Genomic DNA, 15497 nt, shown 5'->3' with positions numbered 1-15497 from the left:
CTATTTTTATTTAGTTCTGTTGAAGAGTCATATGGACTCGAAACGTTAACTGCAGATGCTGCCAGACCTGCTGAGTTTTTCCAGGTATTTTTATTTTTAATTCAATTTGTTTATTAGTTTACAACATTGTACACTCTATTCCTATACATTTAACACCATATAGAACTCATTTAAGATATATCACGTTGCATATAGTAATAGAGTGATAATGTTATTTGTTAAACTATATAAACTATTTACACGGCAAGATGTGTTTTACATAAATCAGGTAATAGTGTATAATTCAAAGATAAATATAAATAATGTTTGCCGTTATATAGTGCCATATCAATTAAAAAGAGACGAGGAGCTACGAAATCAAACTATCAAGGGACATAAAACAAAACAGCAAAACATTTTACAGGCACAACAATAAAAAAAGGAAGCCTGGGATAGGAATGGGATTGTTAAGGGATAAACAGGATAATACCATAAGTATGATAGAGAGTTAGCAGAAATAATAAATAATTCTTTCATATCAATATTTACCAGGGAAGGAAAACAGGTAGACATGCCCTTGAATGGTAAGATGAATAATGAGATAAATTGAAATTTTTAAAAAGGGGTGCACTAAATAAAAGAATCAAACTCCAAAAAGGATAAAAACTCTGGTCCGGATGGATTACATATGAGCACTTTAAAAGAATCTAGGGGAGAGGTAGGAGAGGTATTACTTCACATATCTCATAATTTATTCAAAAAAGGTGTATTTTCAGAGGACTGGCGGATAACAAATGTGATTCCTATATTTAAGAAAGAAAGAACATGTCCAGGGAATTATAAATTAGTCATCTTAACATTGGTGGTATAAAAAATATTAAAGGAGAGAATAGAACATATAAAAAAGAAAAATATAATAACGAATAGTCAGCATGGATTTCAAAATGGAAAATTTTGCTTGACCTAATTTATTGACTTTTTTTTAAAAGGAGGTAACAGAGAGTAGACAATGGCAATGTATTGGACGTAACCGGAGGCACTGGAGAGGGTGCAGAGGAGATTTACAAGGATGATATCAGAAATGCATGGGTTTATTTAAGAGGAAAGGATCGACAGGTGGGGTCACTTTTCTCTTGAAAAAAGGCCAAGGGGTGACCTAATAGAGATGTTTAAAATTATGAAAGCATTTGATAGCATGCAAAGAGAAAGAGAGAGAGAGAGAGAGCACGAGAGAGCGAGCGAGAATGTTTCTACTTGTGGGAAAGAACATAACTAGAGGCCTTCTGACAGCAGAACCTGTGAGGGGCACCTCTACTCGGGCAGCGGATAAATAGAGGGCGAGGCTCGGGGCCTTCACTCGCCTCCTGGGAGTGGAGACAGCCGGACCTCTGAGGGGCACCTCTATTTGGGCAGCGGGTTAAGTTTGAAAAAATCTTAACAGGACTGGGGCTGATATACTTACAGGGAGATTTGTTCGTGCTGTTGGGGTGGGTTTAAACTAGCTTGTCAGGGGGATTGGAACCTGAGGGGTGGGCCAAATTGGAAGTATATAAAGTTGACAACAGGAGGTAGTAGTGAGACTAGAAGGCAGGAGAAACAAAGCAGTGGCATTGAGTATGCTTCGAATGTGGAATGATGTCAAAAAGACAAGTTAAGGGCACTCTACCTGAATGTGCAACATTCACAAGAAGGCAGATGATCTAAAGGCACAAATAGAGGTAAACGGGTATGATATAATTGTCATTACGGAGATATGGCTGCACGGTGACCAAGACTGGAAACTGAATATTTGAGGATATTCGATGTTTAGGAAGGACAGACAAGAAGGGAAAGGAGGTGGAGTTGAGCTGAGAATAAGGGATGGGATCACTGCATTAGTAAGGGAGGATCTCAGATTGGGAGAACAATGTGTGGAATCTGTTTGGGTGGAGCTAAGAAACAGCAAAGGGCAGCAGACATTGGTTGGAGTTGTTTATAGGCCACCAAATAGTAATGGTAATGTGGGGGATGGTATTAATCAGGAGATGAGAGAAGCATGTAGCGTGGGCAATACAGTAATCATGGGTGACTTCAATCTGCATATAGACTGGGTAAACCAATTGCGCATTAATGCTGTGGAAGATGAGTTTCTGGAGTGTGTTAGGGATGGTTTTCTAGAGCACTATGCTGGGGAACTGAGTAGACGACAGGCTATTTTAGATCTAGTTTTACGCAATGAAAAAGGGCTGATTAATAATCTTGTTGTAAAAGAACTTGTAGGGATGAGTGACCACAATATGTTAGAATTTTACATGGGCAGAATTTTGCCATTGGTGAGCAGGGGGTGGGGCTTGCTCACCAACGTGTAAAATGATGCAGGATGATGTTGGGTGGAACCCCCGATGTCATCCCGCCCCATTTAATTTTTCAGGAAGGCGGGCCCCAGCAAAATCAGCTGTGCACCTGCCAACCTGTCAATGGCCAATTGAGGCCATTGTTGAGATCAATTATACAATTAAAGGACCTGCCTGTCCAACATTAAGGTCAGCGGGCAGGGCAGGAGCCCCGGCAGGCAATAGAAACAACATGAAATCTCATCCACCGGTGGGATGAGGTTTCATGTAGGGTTTTAAAAAGTTTAATAAACTTATTATGTAAATTATGAACATGTCCCATCTCATGTAAGGGGGACATGTTAAGGAATTTTTATTTTCTATTTTTCATATTTTTAAAGTGTCAGCAATCTCCGAGGCAGCACTTTGCCTCGGAGATATGTGCTCTTTCATGCGCATGCGTGAAAGAGCGCACTCTCGCTTTTGGGGAATACCCCTCTCCCTGCCCACACAGGAAGCGCATAGTACTTCCCACCGGACGTCATGCTGGGCGGGCCTTAATTGGCCCGCCCACGTAAAATGGCGGTGGGGCCCGCTTCTTCGGCGGGGATTGGCTCCCCGCCTGCCAGAGATTGGGTCAGGCCCACCCACCCAACAGGCAGAAAATTCTGCCCATTATGTTTGAAAGTGAGGTGTGTTAAAGGTTGTTAAAGTTGAATAAAGGAAATTATGAAGGCACGAGGGACAATTGGCGGAGGTGGATTGGGAAAATACATTAAAAGGTATGACTTACATAGGCAATGGATAGTCTTCAAAGAACTATTACACAGCTTACAGCCCCTATGCATTCCTTCAAGGTGCAAAAACCCAAAAAAAGTCAGTCAACCGTGGCTGACAAAGGAAGTTAAGGCTTGTATAAAATTAAAAGGCTTATGAAGTTGCCAGAAATAGTAGTAAATCTGAGTATTAGGAGCTTTTTAAGAATACAGCAAAAACCGACCAAGAAGCTGGTAAAGAAAGGGAGAATAGAATATGAATGCAATCTAGCAAGAAACATAAAAACAGGCTGTAAAAGCTTCTATAGGTATGTAAAAAGGAAGCATTTAACCAAGACAAATGTGGCTCCATTACAGGCAGAGCCAGGAGAATTTATAATGGGGAAGTAGAGAAAAAGCAGGGAAACTAAATGATTACCTTGTGTCTGTTTTCACTGAGGAAGATACAGGAAATCTCCAAGATTTAAGAATAAGGAGTTGAAGGAAATTAGTATAAGAAAGAAGGTTGTTTTGGAGAAATTAATAGGACTGAAAGTTGATAAGTCCCCAGGACCTGATATTCTGCATCCCAGAGTGTTAAAAGAGATTGTTTTGGAGATAGTGGATGCATTGGTGATCATTTTCCAAAATTCGATAGATTCTGGAATGGTTCCTGATGATTGGAAGGTAGCAAATGTCACCACATTATTTAAGGGAGGAAGAGAGAAAACAGGGAACTACAGACCTCTTAGCCTTACATCAGTAGTAGGGAAAATGCTGGAATCAATTATAAAGGATGTGACAAATTTAGATAATCATGATCTGATTTGGCATAGTCAGCATGGATTTGCGAATAGGAAATCATGTTTGACGAACTTGGAGTTTTGTGAGTATGCTACTAACAACTTTGATAAAGGAGAGTCGATAGATGTAGTATATTTGAATTTTCAGAAGGCTTTTGATAAAGTCTTCCACAAGAGGTTGATTAGAAAATTAAAAGCACATGGGATAGATATGGAGGCAATATACTGGATCAAGGATAGGCTAACAGACATAAAACAGAGAATAGGAATAAACGGGTTATTCTCGCGTTGGCAGGCTTTCACTAGTGAGGTACCATAATGATCAGTACTTGGGCCCCAACTGTTCACAATCTACATCAATGGTTTGGATGTGGGGGCCAAATGTAATATTTCCAAGTTCGCAGATGATACAAAGCTAGGCTTTGTGTGCTGTGAGGATGTGTGTTGTGAGGAAGATGTAAAGTGGCTACAGGAGGATTTGGACAGACTTCATGAGTGGGCAAGAATATGATAGATGGAATATAATGTGGAAAAATCAGAGGTTATCCACTTTGGTAGAAGGAACAGATGTACAGAGTATTTCCTAAATGGTAAGAGATTAGAAAGCGTAAATGTACACAGACCTGGGTGTCCTTGCCCATAAGTTACTGAAGGCTAACATGCAGGTACAGCAAGCCATTAAGAAGGCTAATGGAATGTTAGCCTTTATCACAAGAGGAGTTGAGCACAGGAGTAGTGAAGTCTTGCTTCAATTTTATAGAAGCTTGGTTAGACCACACCTGAAGTAGTGTGTGCAGTTTTGGTTCCCTTACCTCAAAGGATATTACTGCCATAGAGGGAGTGCAACAAAGTTCACCAGACTTGTTCCAGGGATGGTGGGACTGTCTTTTGAAGAGAGGTTGGGGAAACTGGGACTGTATCCTCTAGAGTTTTGAAGAATGAGACATGATCACATTGAAACCTACAAAATACTTAAAGGAATAGACAGGGTAGATGTAGGAAGATGTTTCCCCTGGTTGGGGAGTCTAGAACCAGGGGAACAATTTCAAAATAAGGGAGAAGCCACTTAGGACCGAGATGAGGAGAAATTTCTTTCCTCAAGAGGATTGTGAATCTTTGGAATTCTCTACCCCAGAGGGCCATGGAAGCTCCATATTGAGTATGTTTAAGGTTCAGATTGGTAGATTTCTGACTAACAATAACGTAAAGTGTTATGGGGATAGTGTGGGTAAAAGGCATTGAAGTGTTCGATCAGCGATGATCGTACTGAGTGGCAGAGCAGGCGCGACGGGCTCAATGGCCTTCTCCTGTTCCTACGTTCCTAATATAACATAGTCACCAAGAAATCCAATAGGGGATTCAGAAGAAACTTCTTTACCCAAAGAGTAGTGAGAATGTGGAACTTGCTACCATAGGGAGTGGTTGAAGTGAATAGTATAGATGCTTTTAAGGGTAAATTAACTACCATATGACGGAGGATCGAATAGAGGGTTACGATATGTTCAGATGAGCGTAAATGGTGGAAAGTTTGAATGGAGCAGAAACAGTATCATGGACTGGCTGGGCCAAATGTCCTGTTTCTGTGCTGGAAATCCTATGTAATATTGCATTGATTTGGTTCTGGGAAATAAAGTGGGGAAAATAACAAATTAAAGAATAGGAAAACAGCAATCGTAATGTAGTCAGGTTCAATGTAAGAATAGAAAAGCACAGTTATATCAAAAGATAAGATTGCTGGACTGAAAAGGCCAAGTTTACTAAGATGAAAAGAAATCTTTATCCCAAAATAACTGAGCTCAATACTTGGAAAATTTTCAAAGATGAAACAATGCTTACAAGAGATAGATTGAAGGGGTACATTGAAGAGTTCTATAGATAAATATCGAGATTAAAACTACACAAATTGAAAAGAGAAGCATTATGACAAGGCTGGAACACATATTATTAAAGAAAATCATAAGGTGTGTAAGAAGTGAAGTTAAGGAGGTGAAGGGGATTATGAAAAAGGTCAGGAGATAATATACAAGGAAATGGGAAGGGCTTTCAAATAAGCCTATTAAAAAGTAAAATAATAAGAATTAGGAGAACAATCTGGTTGTGAATAATGAAAATACCAGCATTAATCTTAATTGGTTATTTTGAAAGTTTCCACAAATGACAGTGAAAGTGAGAATGTAGTTGTACTAGGAAGAGAACAGCGCACAGCTGTTAACCATAAATGTCGAAAAGAAATTAATCATTTTATTTTTGCAGGACCAATGGTATGGAGTGTGGGACTAGCTGGATTGGCTCTTTGCAAAGAGTTAACATTGATTTGATAGGCCTAAAGGTCTTGTACTATTCAGGCCACCAAAGGCATCCATCTTAGGCTTTTGAAGGAAGTCAGAGAGGAAGTAGCAGAAGTTCTAATTTATAATTTTTCAATCCCTCTCAGATAGGTACATTTTGCCAGTAAACTAAAGCGTTTCCAGTATAACATCTCTGTTCAAGAAAGGATAATAGGAAAAATTGAGGAACCATATATCAGTTAGTGTAACATCACTAAAAACAAATTTCATAACAAGATAAAATTAGAAATGCTTGGAATAATTAAGGCAGCACAGATTCATTAAAGGTAAAATGTCAAATTTAATGGAATTTTTTGAAGAAACTGACTGGGTAGATAGGATGAATGCAGTAGACAATTTTTAGAAAGCACAATAAGGTATTTTATAAGAGGCTGGTTACTAAACTCCAGAGTGAGTTACAACAGTTGGTTGACAGATATTAGACAGACTTAAAGTGAACGTCTCTTGGTTGGATGATAAAGGGTTAGAAATGGTCTACTCCATGGGTCAATGCTGGACCCATCTTTGTTCTCAATATATTGAGATAATTTGGACAAGGGAATGCAGATCATATCAAAAAAATCTGAAAGCATCATAAACATACAAAAAGATTGATTTTGCCAAAAGGGCTGTCCTTCACGTGTGAACCCAAGAAGTGATCAAACTATGTGACAATTCGGTATCACAGCTAAATCCGGTTGTCTATTCATTGAAGTCCTAGTTTTGTATTTTCCTCTTCCCAGACCAGAAACATTGTGGTTACTCTGATTAAGATCAACCAATTCAGTGCAGATCAAGGATCAGACCTAGGACTACATGGTTCAGTACCACATCACTTAGCCAGTGCAATAACTAAGAACTAAATGGACTATAATTAACTTGAGTGTCATTATTTGGTTTTAGATGAACAAAATGGAGGTGAGAAACATCTTGTGTATACCTTTGCGTCTAACCCAAGTCCTGCTCGGGTAAGGATAATTGCAAGGGCTATACTTCTCAAGGATGAGGACCACTTGTAGTCAATGTAAATAGCTTCACTGACAACAGGAATATTTCGGAGAACAAATCCAGCAAGCAGCATTCCTAATACATAAATGCAAAGAAAATATATTGCAGATTAAACTGCTACTAGTTAAATTAAATACAAATACATATTTGGAGGATAAACACTGCATTCTGGATCAATGTTTAGAAAAAAGATATGGCCAACAAAAGCATTACTGTACTGGTGATAGAAAGGTGTGTAAAATGAACAGCTACGTGCAATAAAAATGAAGCCACTTGATTTCAAATAATTACTTCTTCCCCATGTTTTAATCATCACCATGATTCAGGTTAATGCTTTGAAATTAAAGATAGCATTGAAATTGGAAAAAAGTCACACTTCTTCAAAAATCTAACAACTTGATGGCTATATTTTCATCAGTGGCTGGAACTACTGGTTTTTATTATTTTTGTCCTGCTGCAAAATGGAGAACAATATTACAGTACAGTTAATAAACACACATTTTATAATTATATATATATATTTTTATATACAATATAATGTTAATGTAGGAGTCAAGGTGTACAAGTCAGCATGCATTAAAAACTAGCCCGTGTAATGAAGATTAAACGTTTACATTTATATAACGTCTTTCACTATTCACTACCATACAACATCCCAAAGCATTTTAGAGCCAATTAAGTACTTTTGAAGTGTAGTCACTGTTGTAAATGCAGGAAATGGAATGCCAATTTGCACAAGTCAATACCTTGTTGCTGTTTTCAGGACAATGACCAGATAAATCTGTTTTGAATGTTGGTTGAGGAATAAATATTGGCCAGGATATTGAGGAGAACTCCCCTTCTTCAAAATAGTTGTGTGAAATATTTTACATTCACCTCAGACAGCAATTATTTTAATCATTCATTTGAAAGGTGGCACTTCCAACAGTGCAGCACTCCCTCAAGCAAACACTCATCTGTCTGCTCTGGGGATATCAAAATTCTTGTCACTATTTAGGTAAGAGCTAGGAGTTTTTCCCAACACCCTGAAATACAGATCATCTTTTCGTTCATCAATTTACTACTTGTGAGGCTGTGTGTGAAAATTAGCTTCAGCCTTTGGCAACTACAAAGTTATTAAATTTTAAAGCTGCTGCATTGGTATAAAGCACTTTAGGAAATGATAATATGCTGTTTAAAAGCACGTTCCTTTTCTATGCTGACTTCAGTATGGTCACCCAATATGAACAGTTTATTCATTATATCTTCCTTTTTCTTACCTAGAAGGCCAGGTAATGGTGGCAAATTAGGAAATTTGATCATTCCAACAATCTTCCCTCCAAGAACTGCACACACAAACAGAATCAGATTTCCAAACAAATTACCACCAGGAAGGCACTCTGGACCTGTAATTGACCAGACAACTGCCCACAGCAGGATCACCATAATCACTGCAAAACAAGGTGAAAACTGATTAATACAGAGATAAGTCTTTGCATCCTGCAAAAAACACTCAACTTGTGATTTTTTCACCTAATTAAAACACTGGTCAACAAAAAAGCAATAAACACACTTCTTTTTGAAATACAACAGGATCATTATTAACAATGACACCAATACCAAGGTCAAATTGTAGTGTCATAGCACTGAGAAACAAATGCATTCATTTTTAATATACGAATATTAAAATCATGAATTGAATGTATTCAAACCAAACTAAAGCAGCTCCTCTGCTCTGTAACTTTTGGCTCCAGCTATTTTTGAATGAGGGGAATAGGGGAGTGGATCTTACACATGCACCACCTCTTGTCAAAGGTGTGTTTCTGGGAGAGTTCTTGGCTATGGCTACCCTGGGAATTTTGCCAGTCATCAGTTGAGAGCCAGTTACGAATCCATTGAAATCTTCTGAAAGCTTCCAATCCTTTACCAAGCAAAAGTAATCAAACCCTAACAATGAAGGTGTCAAATATGGGAATTGCATCAGGTTTTGTGTCACTATGTCTAAAAATTCTGCTCTGCTGAACTTCTGCCCCACATTTCTAAATATAATCTGGTCAGCACTGAATCAAATGTGAGTATCTAATCTAAAAGTGAGGAAACGCATTGGAGCAAAAGTATAATGGCAACACCAGAACCTGTAAAAAAAAATTAATGCAATTATCTGGCACACCAAAGGTAGGGAAACCTCTGTTGATATATAAATATGTAAATCATACAGAATATTATGGTGCAGCCTCTATTATTAATGAATACAAACTAATATTCAAATGCATGCATTGGTCTAACCCTTTGTCAATACACTAGCAATGATTCCTTGAGGTGGGCATGCAAATATTCGCCACAGTTTGCCATGATTGTGATGAGTAGGCTTCTCGCCCTCGCTACTTTTATTCAAAAGGGTGGTTTCATCTACTTCAATTGGTGCATCTGAATGGTCTGCAGAATTCGCCTTCTCAACAATATCCTGGAACAAGAATACAAAATACACCTTTATTAGACAGCTAATCTCTTCTCTTCTAGGAAGGAAAACTTTGAGAGATTTTTTATTAAAACTAATAGGATTGTAATCTCCATATATTCCATATTATACAACCAACAGCATTACATTTCTGTGAAGTTGTTGGAAAGTATTGGGTGTGGAGCCAAAGGTGTGCTCATCAAGATATTGGTTAATGTGGACAATAGATATGTTTTTAGTATGATGTTAACAATTGAGAAGTGGTGGTCAATTCAGCCACCAAGTAGCCGAAGTGCTTGTTTAAATTGGTGCTGCATCAAAATGGCCAGAATGCTGGCTTGCTAATTCTGGAACCCTACTTGGGGCTAGCTAAAACTCAATTGCAAAATAAAGACTCTACTCTCAGGCCAGCAAACACAAGCAGTCCCTGATGCAGTGAGAGAAGTGCACACACAATCTGATGAACATCAAGTAAACTCCACTAGTTATTCAACTGAAATATATCATGAATTGGTTATTCCAACCATTTCTGTAATAGGTTAGGATTCTCACTGTGTGCCAATGGAGTGAGCATGGTCCTTGCAAATGAATGTACGTCACTTCTAGAAAGTTTAAATGAGCCATGTTACGAGCGCGACTGGTTATCTTAAACTGGTTGTTAGTGTAACTATTTGTGCACTCAGGATTATTTAGCAAGTGCTGCCCCATAGTTTGCACCAATTGTTACACTAACGGCCAACTTAAGATAATCAGTCAAGCTCATAACATGGCTCATTTACGCTTGCTAAAAAGCAACATATTCATGTGCAAGAAACTTTTTTTTTGCAAATAAAAGGAATACATTTTAGCCTTGTGCCTTTTTTGAATTACACAGAGGCTTTGGGAGCCTACTGTTCACTGTTGCTTTCTTCATGGCAATGCCTCGGCCAGAGTTGACTTGCCAACCAATCAGCACCCCTTTTCTCCTGTAGTACAAATTGTGATCGTTTGAAATTTGGCATTCTTGCATTTGTCCTGAAGAGAGCAATAAGAAAACCTTCGGCAACATGTCTCTCTTTTCAGTATAATTCAAGTTCTATATTACCAAGCGACTGTTTGTGATTGGTTTTGTTTAACTTTAAAATTCTTGTTTGGGACTGGAATATGATGCTTGCAAATTTAATATGGATTTCAATTGTATGATAATCACTTTTTCCCCAGAGGATCTTTTACTACAGGATTACTGATTAAACCTGTCTCATTATGCAAGACTAGAACAAAAATAGCTTTATCTCTGGTTGGTTCCACAGCGCATTGTTCCATGAAACTGTCGCAAAACAAACCCAACTTCCAGACAACCTTTGCCAATTTTATTTGTCCAGTCTATATTGACTAGACAAATATACATATTTATATTACATTACACATACATATTGTATGCATGTTGTCATAGCTTATGGTCAAGAATCAGCCTGTTCAGTCACATGAACAGCCAAGGCAGAAACTCATGACCCTGAGTAGATGCCATCCTTGAATCAGGGGTCAGCCGACGACAATAGCTTATGGTTTTACTGAAGTGACACTATAAGACTTCATTTTTCACATTTATACAGTATTTTCTATTCACTAATGCTAACAAAAAAGAAAATCTATCCTTTAGGGCATAATACGTATTTGATTTAATATGCTGCCAATCTCCATTGGACATTGTGTGCAAACAGCTGCACGTATAGCACAATACTGACTGTGCTAAATCTATTATTTTAGACCAGTATTATTTACACGTACACTAAACCAAGAGAGAATCATTGAGAAAAGAGCCACTGGGGAAGTTCGGTGAGCACAGTCACTTTAATATTTTGTTTCGATCCACTGAGTAGTGTGCTATACAAGGCTATACAGTGGATTCCACTCAAAGGTAGGCAAAAGTTTGTCTGGTTAGGTAAACCAGACAAACAGCAACATGCTAATAATACCCATAGGACCCATTGGTTTGTCTGGACAAATGAACAGATCTTATGCACATTTTGATAATTTGGTGTGTTATTATGGCAAGTCTGAGGTTACCTTTGAGCTACTACATACGCCTTTGGTCAAAAGGTGGTACAGCTACTGGATTCACATAAGAGCAGTGATTGGTTGCAGGACTTGAACTCAAAATTTTAATGGCAGATGTCATAATTGAGATAGTTTTCATGGAGAAAAGATTAGGATGCACGATCACAGTCATGTTAAAATGTGACAGGAATAGGTGTGGTGAATAAGACTAGTGAGCTATAAGCACAAATAGCAGTGTGGGAATATGATGTCAAGACAATAACAGAAACATGGCTTAAAATGGCACTGGGCATTTATAGAGTGTTCAGAAAAGATAGGGAAGGAAAAAAAAGGAGGTGGGCTGGCAATACTGACATTGCAGTATGGAAAGTGGGGATGTCCTTGAGGGGGCAAGGGCAGAATCCATTTGGTTAGAGTTAAGAAGCAAAAAGATAGGATCATACTATTTGGGACGTTCCAAATAGTGAGAGACAGATGGAGGAACAAGTCTGTAGGGAATCATAGAGATGTGCAAGAACTATTGAAACATATAAAATCCTGGGGAGACTTGACAGGGTGAATGTGGAAAGGATATTTCCTCTTGTGGAAGGATCTAGAACTTGGGGTCACTGTTTCAAAATGAGGAGTCGCCCATTTAGGAGAGTGACGAGGAAAAAAATCCTCTCTCAGAGGGTTGTGAAACTTTGGAATTCTCTTCCACAAAAAGGTGGTTGAGACAGAGTCCTTGAATATCATTAAGACAGAGGTGGATAGGCTCCTGATGAGCAAGGGGGTGAAAGTTTATCGGGGGCAGGCGCAATATGAGATTAAAACCAGATCAGCCATGATCTTATTGAATGGCAGAGCAGGCTTAAGGGGCCAAGTGGCCTACTCCTGCTCCTAATTCTTATGTTCGTATGGCGATACTGGGGACTTGAATTATCCCATCAGGGTTTGTTAAAGGGTAAGGAAGGGGAGGGATTTCTGTTCAGGCTTATGGGTTTCATAAATAGAGGCATTGAATACAAAAGTAAGGATGTTATGCTGAACTTTTGTAAGGCTCTGGTTAGGCTCCAACTACTGCATTGCACCCAGTTCTGGCTATTGCACTTCAGGAGAGATGTGAAGGTCCTCGAGAGGGCAGAGAGGAGATTTACCAGGATGGTTCCAGGGACGGTCAGGGGGTGAGTGGATTTAGTTACATGGTTAGATAGAAATGGCTTGTGTTGTTCTCCTTGGGGCAAAAGAGATTGAAGGGAGATTTGATAAAGGTGTACAAGATTGTGATAGATTTGGATAAGGAAATTTCTTCCCATTAGCTGATGGTATAGGACTAGGTGATATAGATTTAAGACTTTGGGCAAAAGATTCAGGGGAAACATAGCAAATGATAACAACCTGCCCACAAGGGTGGTGGAAGCGGAAACAATCAATGCTTTCATAGAAAATTGAAGAAAATAAACTTGCAGGGCTGTGGAACTGACTAGATTGTTCCATGAGGACCCAGCATGGATTCGATGAGCCAAACAGCCCCCTTCTGTGGTATATGACACCATGAATAGAATGCCTAATATCTTTGTCATTTCAATTGAGACTGTGCAACCAGAGCACTTAAGCACAAAACTACCATAAAACAGATTTGCAGGAACTCCCACTCTGTGCAAAAACTGATTAATAAGTAGAAATGACTTTCTTCAAAGTTAGTTCTAAATCAACAAACTCTTAAAACAGATAAAAGCAAAATACTGTGCATTCTGGAAATCTGAAACAAAAACAGAAAATGCTGGAAAAGCTCAGCAGGTCTGACAGCCTATGTGGCGAGAGAAAAAAAAACAAAGTTAATGTTTCGAGTCCTTATGACCCTTCTTCAGAACTGAAGAGGATTGGAAGTGAGATGAAATTTACACTGTTAAAGGGGGGGTGGGGCAAGTGGAGCTGGATAGAAGGGTGGTGGGGGGAAAAAAAGATAGAGAATGGGAAAAAAGGGGATAAAACTATGGATAAATGAATGAAAATAAAGCAAGTGGGTAAAAAATGAATGCAGAAGAAAGGCAATGATAAAAAAAGGGGGTGAGGATGGAGGAGAGAGTTCATGGTCTGAAGTTGTTAAACTCAATGTTAAGTCCAAAAGGCTGTAAAGTGCCTAGTCGGAAGATGAGGTGCTGTTCCTCCAGTTTGCGTTGGGCTTCACTGGAACATTGCAGCAGGCCAAGGACGGACATGTGGGCTTGAGGGCAGGGTGGAGTGTTGAAATGGCAAGTGACAGGGAGGTCTGGGTAATGCTTGCGGACAGACCAGAGGTGTTCTGCAAAGCGGTCACCCAGTCTGTGTTTGGTCTCCCCGGTGTAGAGGAAACTGCAATGGGAGCAGCGAATGCAGTAGACCAAATTGAAGGAGGTGCAAGCGAAGCTCTGCTTCACCTGAAAGGAATGTTTGGGCCCTCGGACGGTGAGGAGGGAGGGGGTAAAAGGGCAGGTGTTGCACCTTCTGCGATTGCATGGGAAGGTGCCATGGGAAGGAGATGAGGCGTTGGGAGAGATGGAGGAGTGGACCAGGGCGTCCCAGAGGGAACGGTCCTTACAAAATGCTGACAGGGGTGTAGGGGGAAGATGCGTTTGATGGCAGCATCATGCTGGAGTTGGTGGAAATGGTGGAGGATGATCCTTTGAACGTGGAGGCTGAATGTGGGGTGAAAAGTGAGGACAATGGGTCCCTATCATGGTTCTGGGAGGGAGGGGAAGGTGTGAGGGCAGAGGCGTGGGAGACGGGTCGGACACGGCTGAGGGCCCTGTCAACCATAAGTAGGGGGGAAACCTCGGTTAAGGAAGAAGGAAGATATGCCAGAAGCATCATTTTGGAAAGTGGCATCACAGAACAGATGTGACAGAGGTGAAGGAACTGAGAGGTTGGGATGGAGTCCTTATAGGAAGCAGGATGTGAGAAGCTTTGGTCGAGGTAGCTGTGGGAGGCAGTGGGCTTGTAACGGATATTGGTGGACAGTCTATCAGCAGAAATGGAGACAGAGGTCAAGGAAGGGAAGGGAAAAGTCAGAGATGGACCATGTGAAGGTGATGAGGGGTGGAAATTGGAAGCAAAATTGATAAATTTTTCCAGGTCCATACGAGAGCATGCAGCAGCACCGAAACAATCATCAATGTACCGAATAAAGAGTTGTGGGAGGGGGCCTGAGGAGGACTGGAACAAGGAATGTTCCACATACCCCATAAAGAGACAGGCATAACTGGAATCCATCCGGGTACCCATACCCATATTTGGAAGGTGAGCCAAATTTAAGGAGAAATTGTTCAGTGAGAGAACGTTCAGCCAGACGGAGGAGAGTGGTGGTGGATGGTGATTGTTCAGGCCTTTGTTCAAGGAAGAAGCGGAGAGCCATCAGACCATCCTGGTGGGGATAGAGGTGTAGAGGGATTGGACATCCATGGTGAAGAGATGGTGGTTATGACCAGGGAACTGGAAATTGTTGACATGACATAGGGCATCAGAGGAATCGCTGGTGTAGGTGGGAAGAGACTGGACAAGGGAAGACAGAATGGAGTAAAGATAGGAAGAAATGAGTTCCATGGGGCAGGAACAGGCTGACATGATCTGTCTACCTGGACAGCCCGGTTTGTGGATTTTGGGAAGAAGGCAGATGGGGGCTGTCTGGCGGTGGGAGGCTATGAGGTTGGAAGCTGTGGAGGGACGATCTTCAGAGGAGAGGAGGTCAGTGACAGTCCTGGAAACAATGGCTTGATGTTTGGTGGTGGGGTCATGGTCCGGGGGAGGTAGGAAGAGGTGTCTGAGAGTTGGAGCTCAGCATCTGTGAGGTAGGGGTCAGTACGCCAGACAACAACAGCACC

At 40.2% G+C, this 15497-nt stretch overlaps 1 protein-coding gene across 7 annotated transcripts in view; it reads right to left on the bottom strand.

Moving 5' to 3' along the window:
• Positions 1-15497, bottom strand: part of LOC121277425 (sodium/hydrogen exchanger 9B2-like) — a 139214-nt gene that overhangs the window by 45970 nt on the left and 77747 nt on the right. For all 7 annotated transcript variants that reach the window (XM_041186891.1, XM_041186872.1, XM_041186901.1 and 4 more), the window contains 3 exons: positions 9450-9627; positions 8444-8614; positions 7117-7259 (listed from right to left, as the gene is read on the bottom strand). In XM_041186891.1, coding sequence (XP_041042825.1) covers positions 7117-7259; positions 8444-8614; positions 9450-9627 — 492 coding nt within the window. The remainder of the gene's footprint in view (positions 1-7116; positions 7260-8443; positions 8615-9449; positions 9628-15497) is intronic.

Source organism: Carcharodon carcharias, chromosome 1 (assembly GCF_017639515.1).
Source record: "Carcharodon carcharias isolate sCarCar2 chromosome 1, sCarCar2.pri, whole genome shotgun sequence".
NCBI classification, from domain to species: Eukaryota; Metazoa; Chordata; class Chondrichthyes; order Lamniformes; family Lamnidae; genus Carcharodon; species Carcharodon carcharias.
Note: the sequence above shows the minus strand (reverse complement) of the source record. Positions and strands in the feature narration are given on the sequence as shown.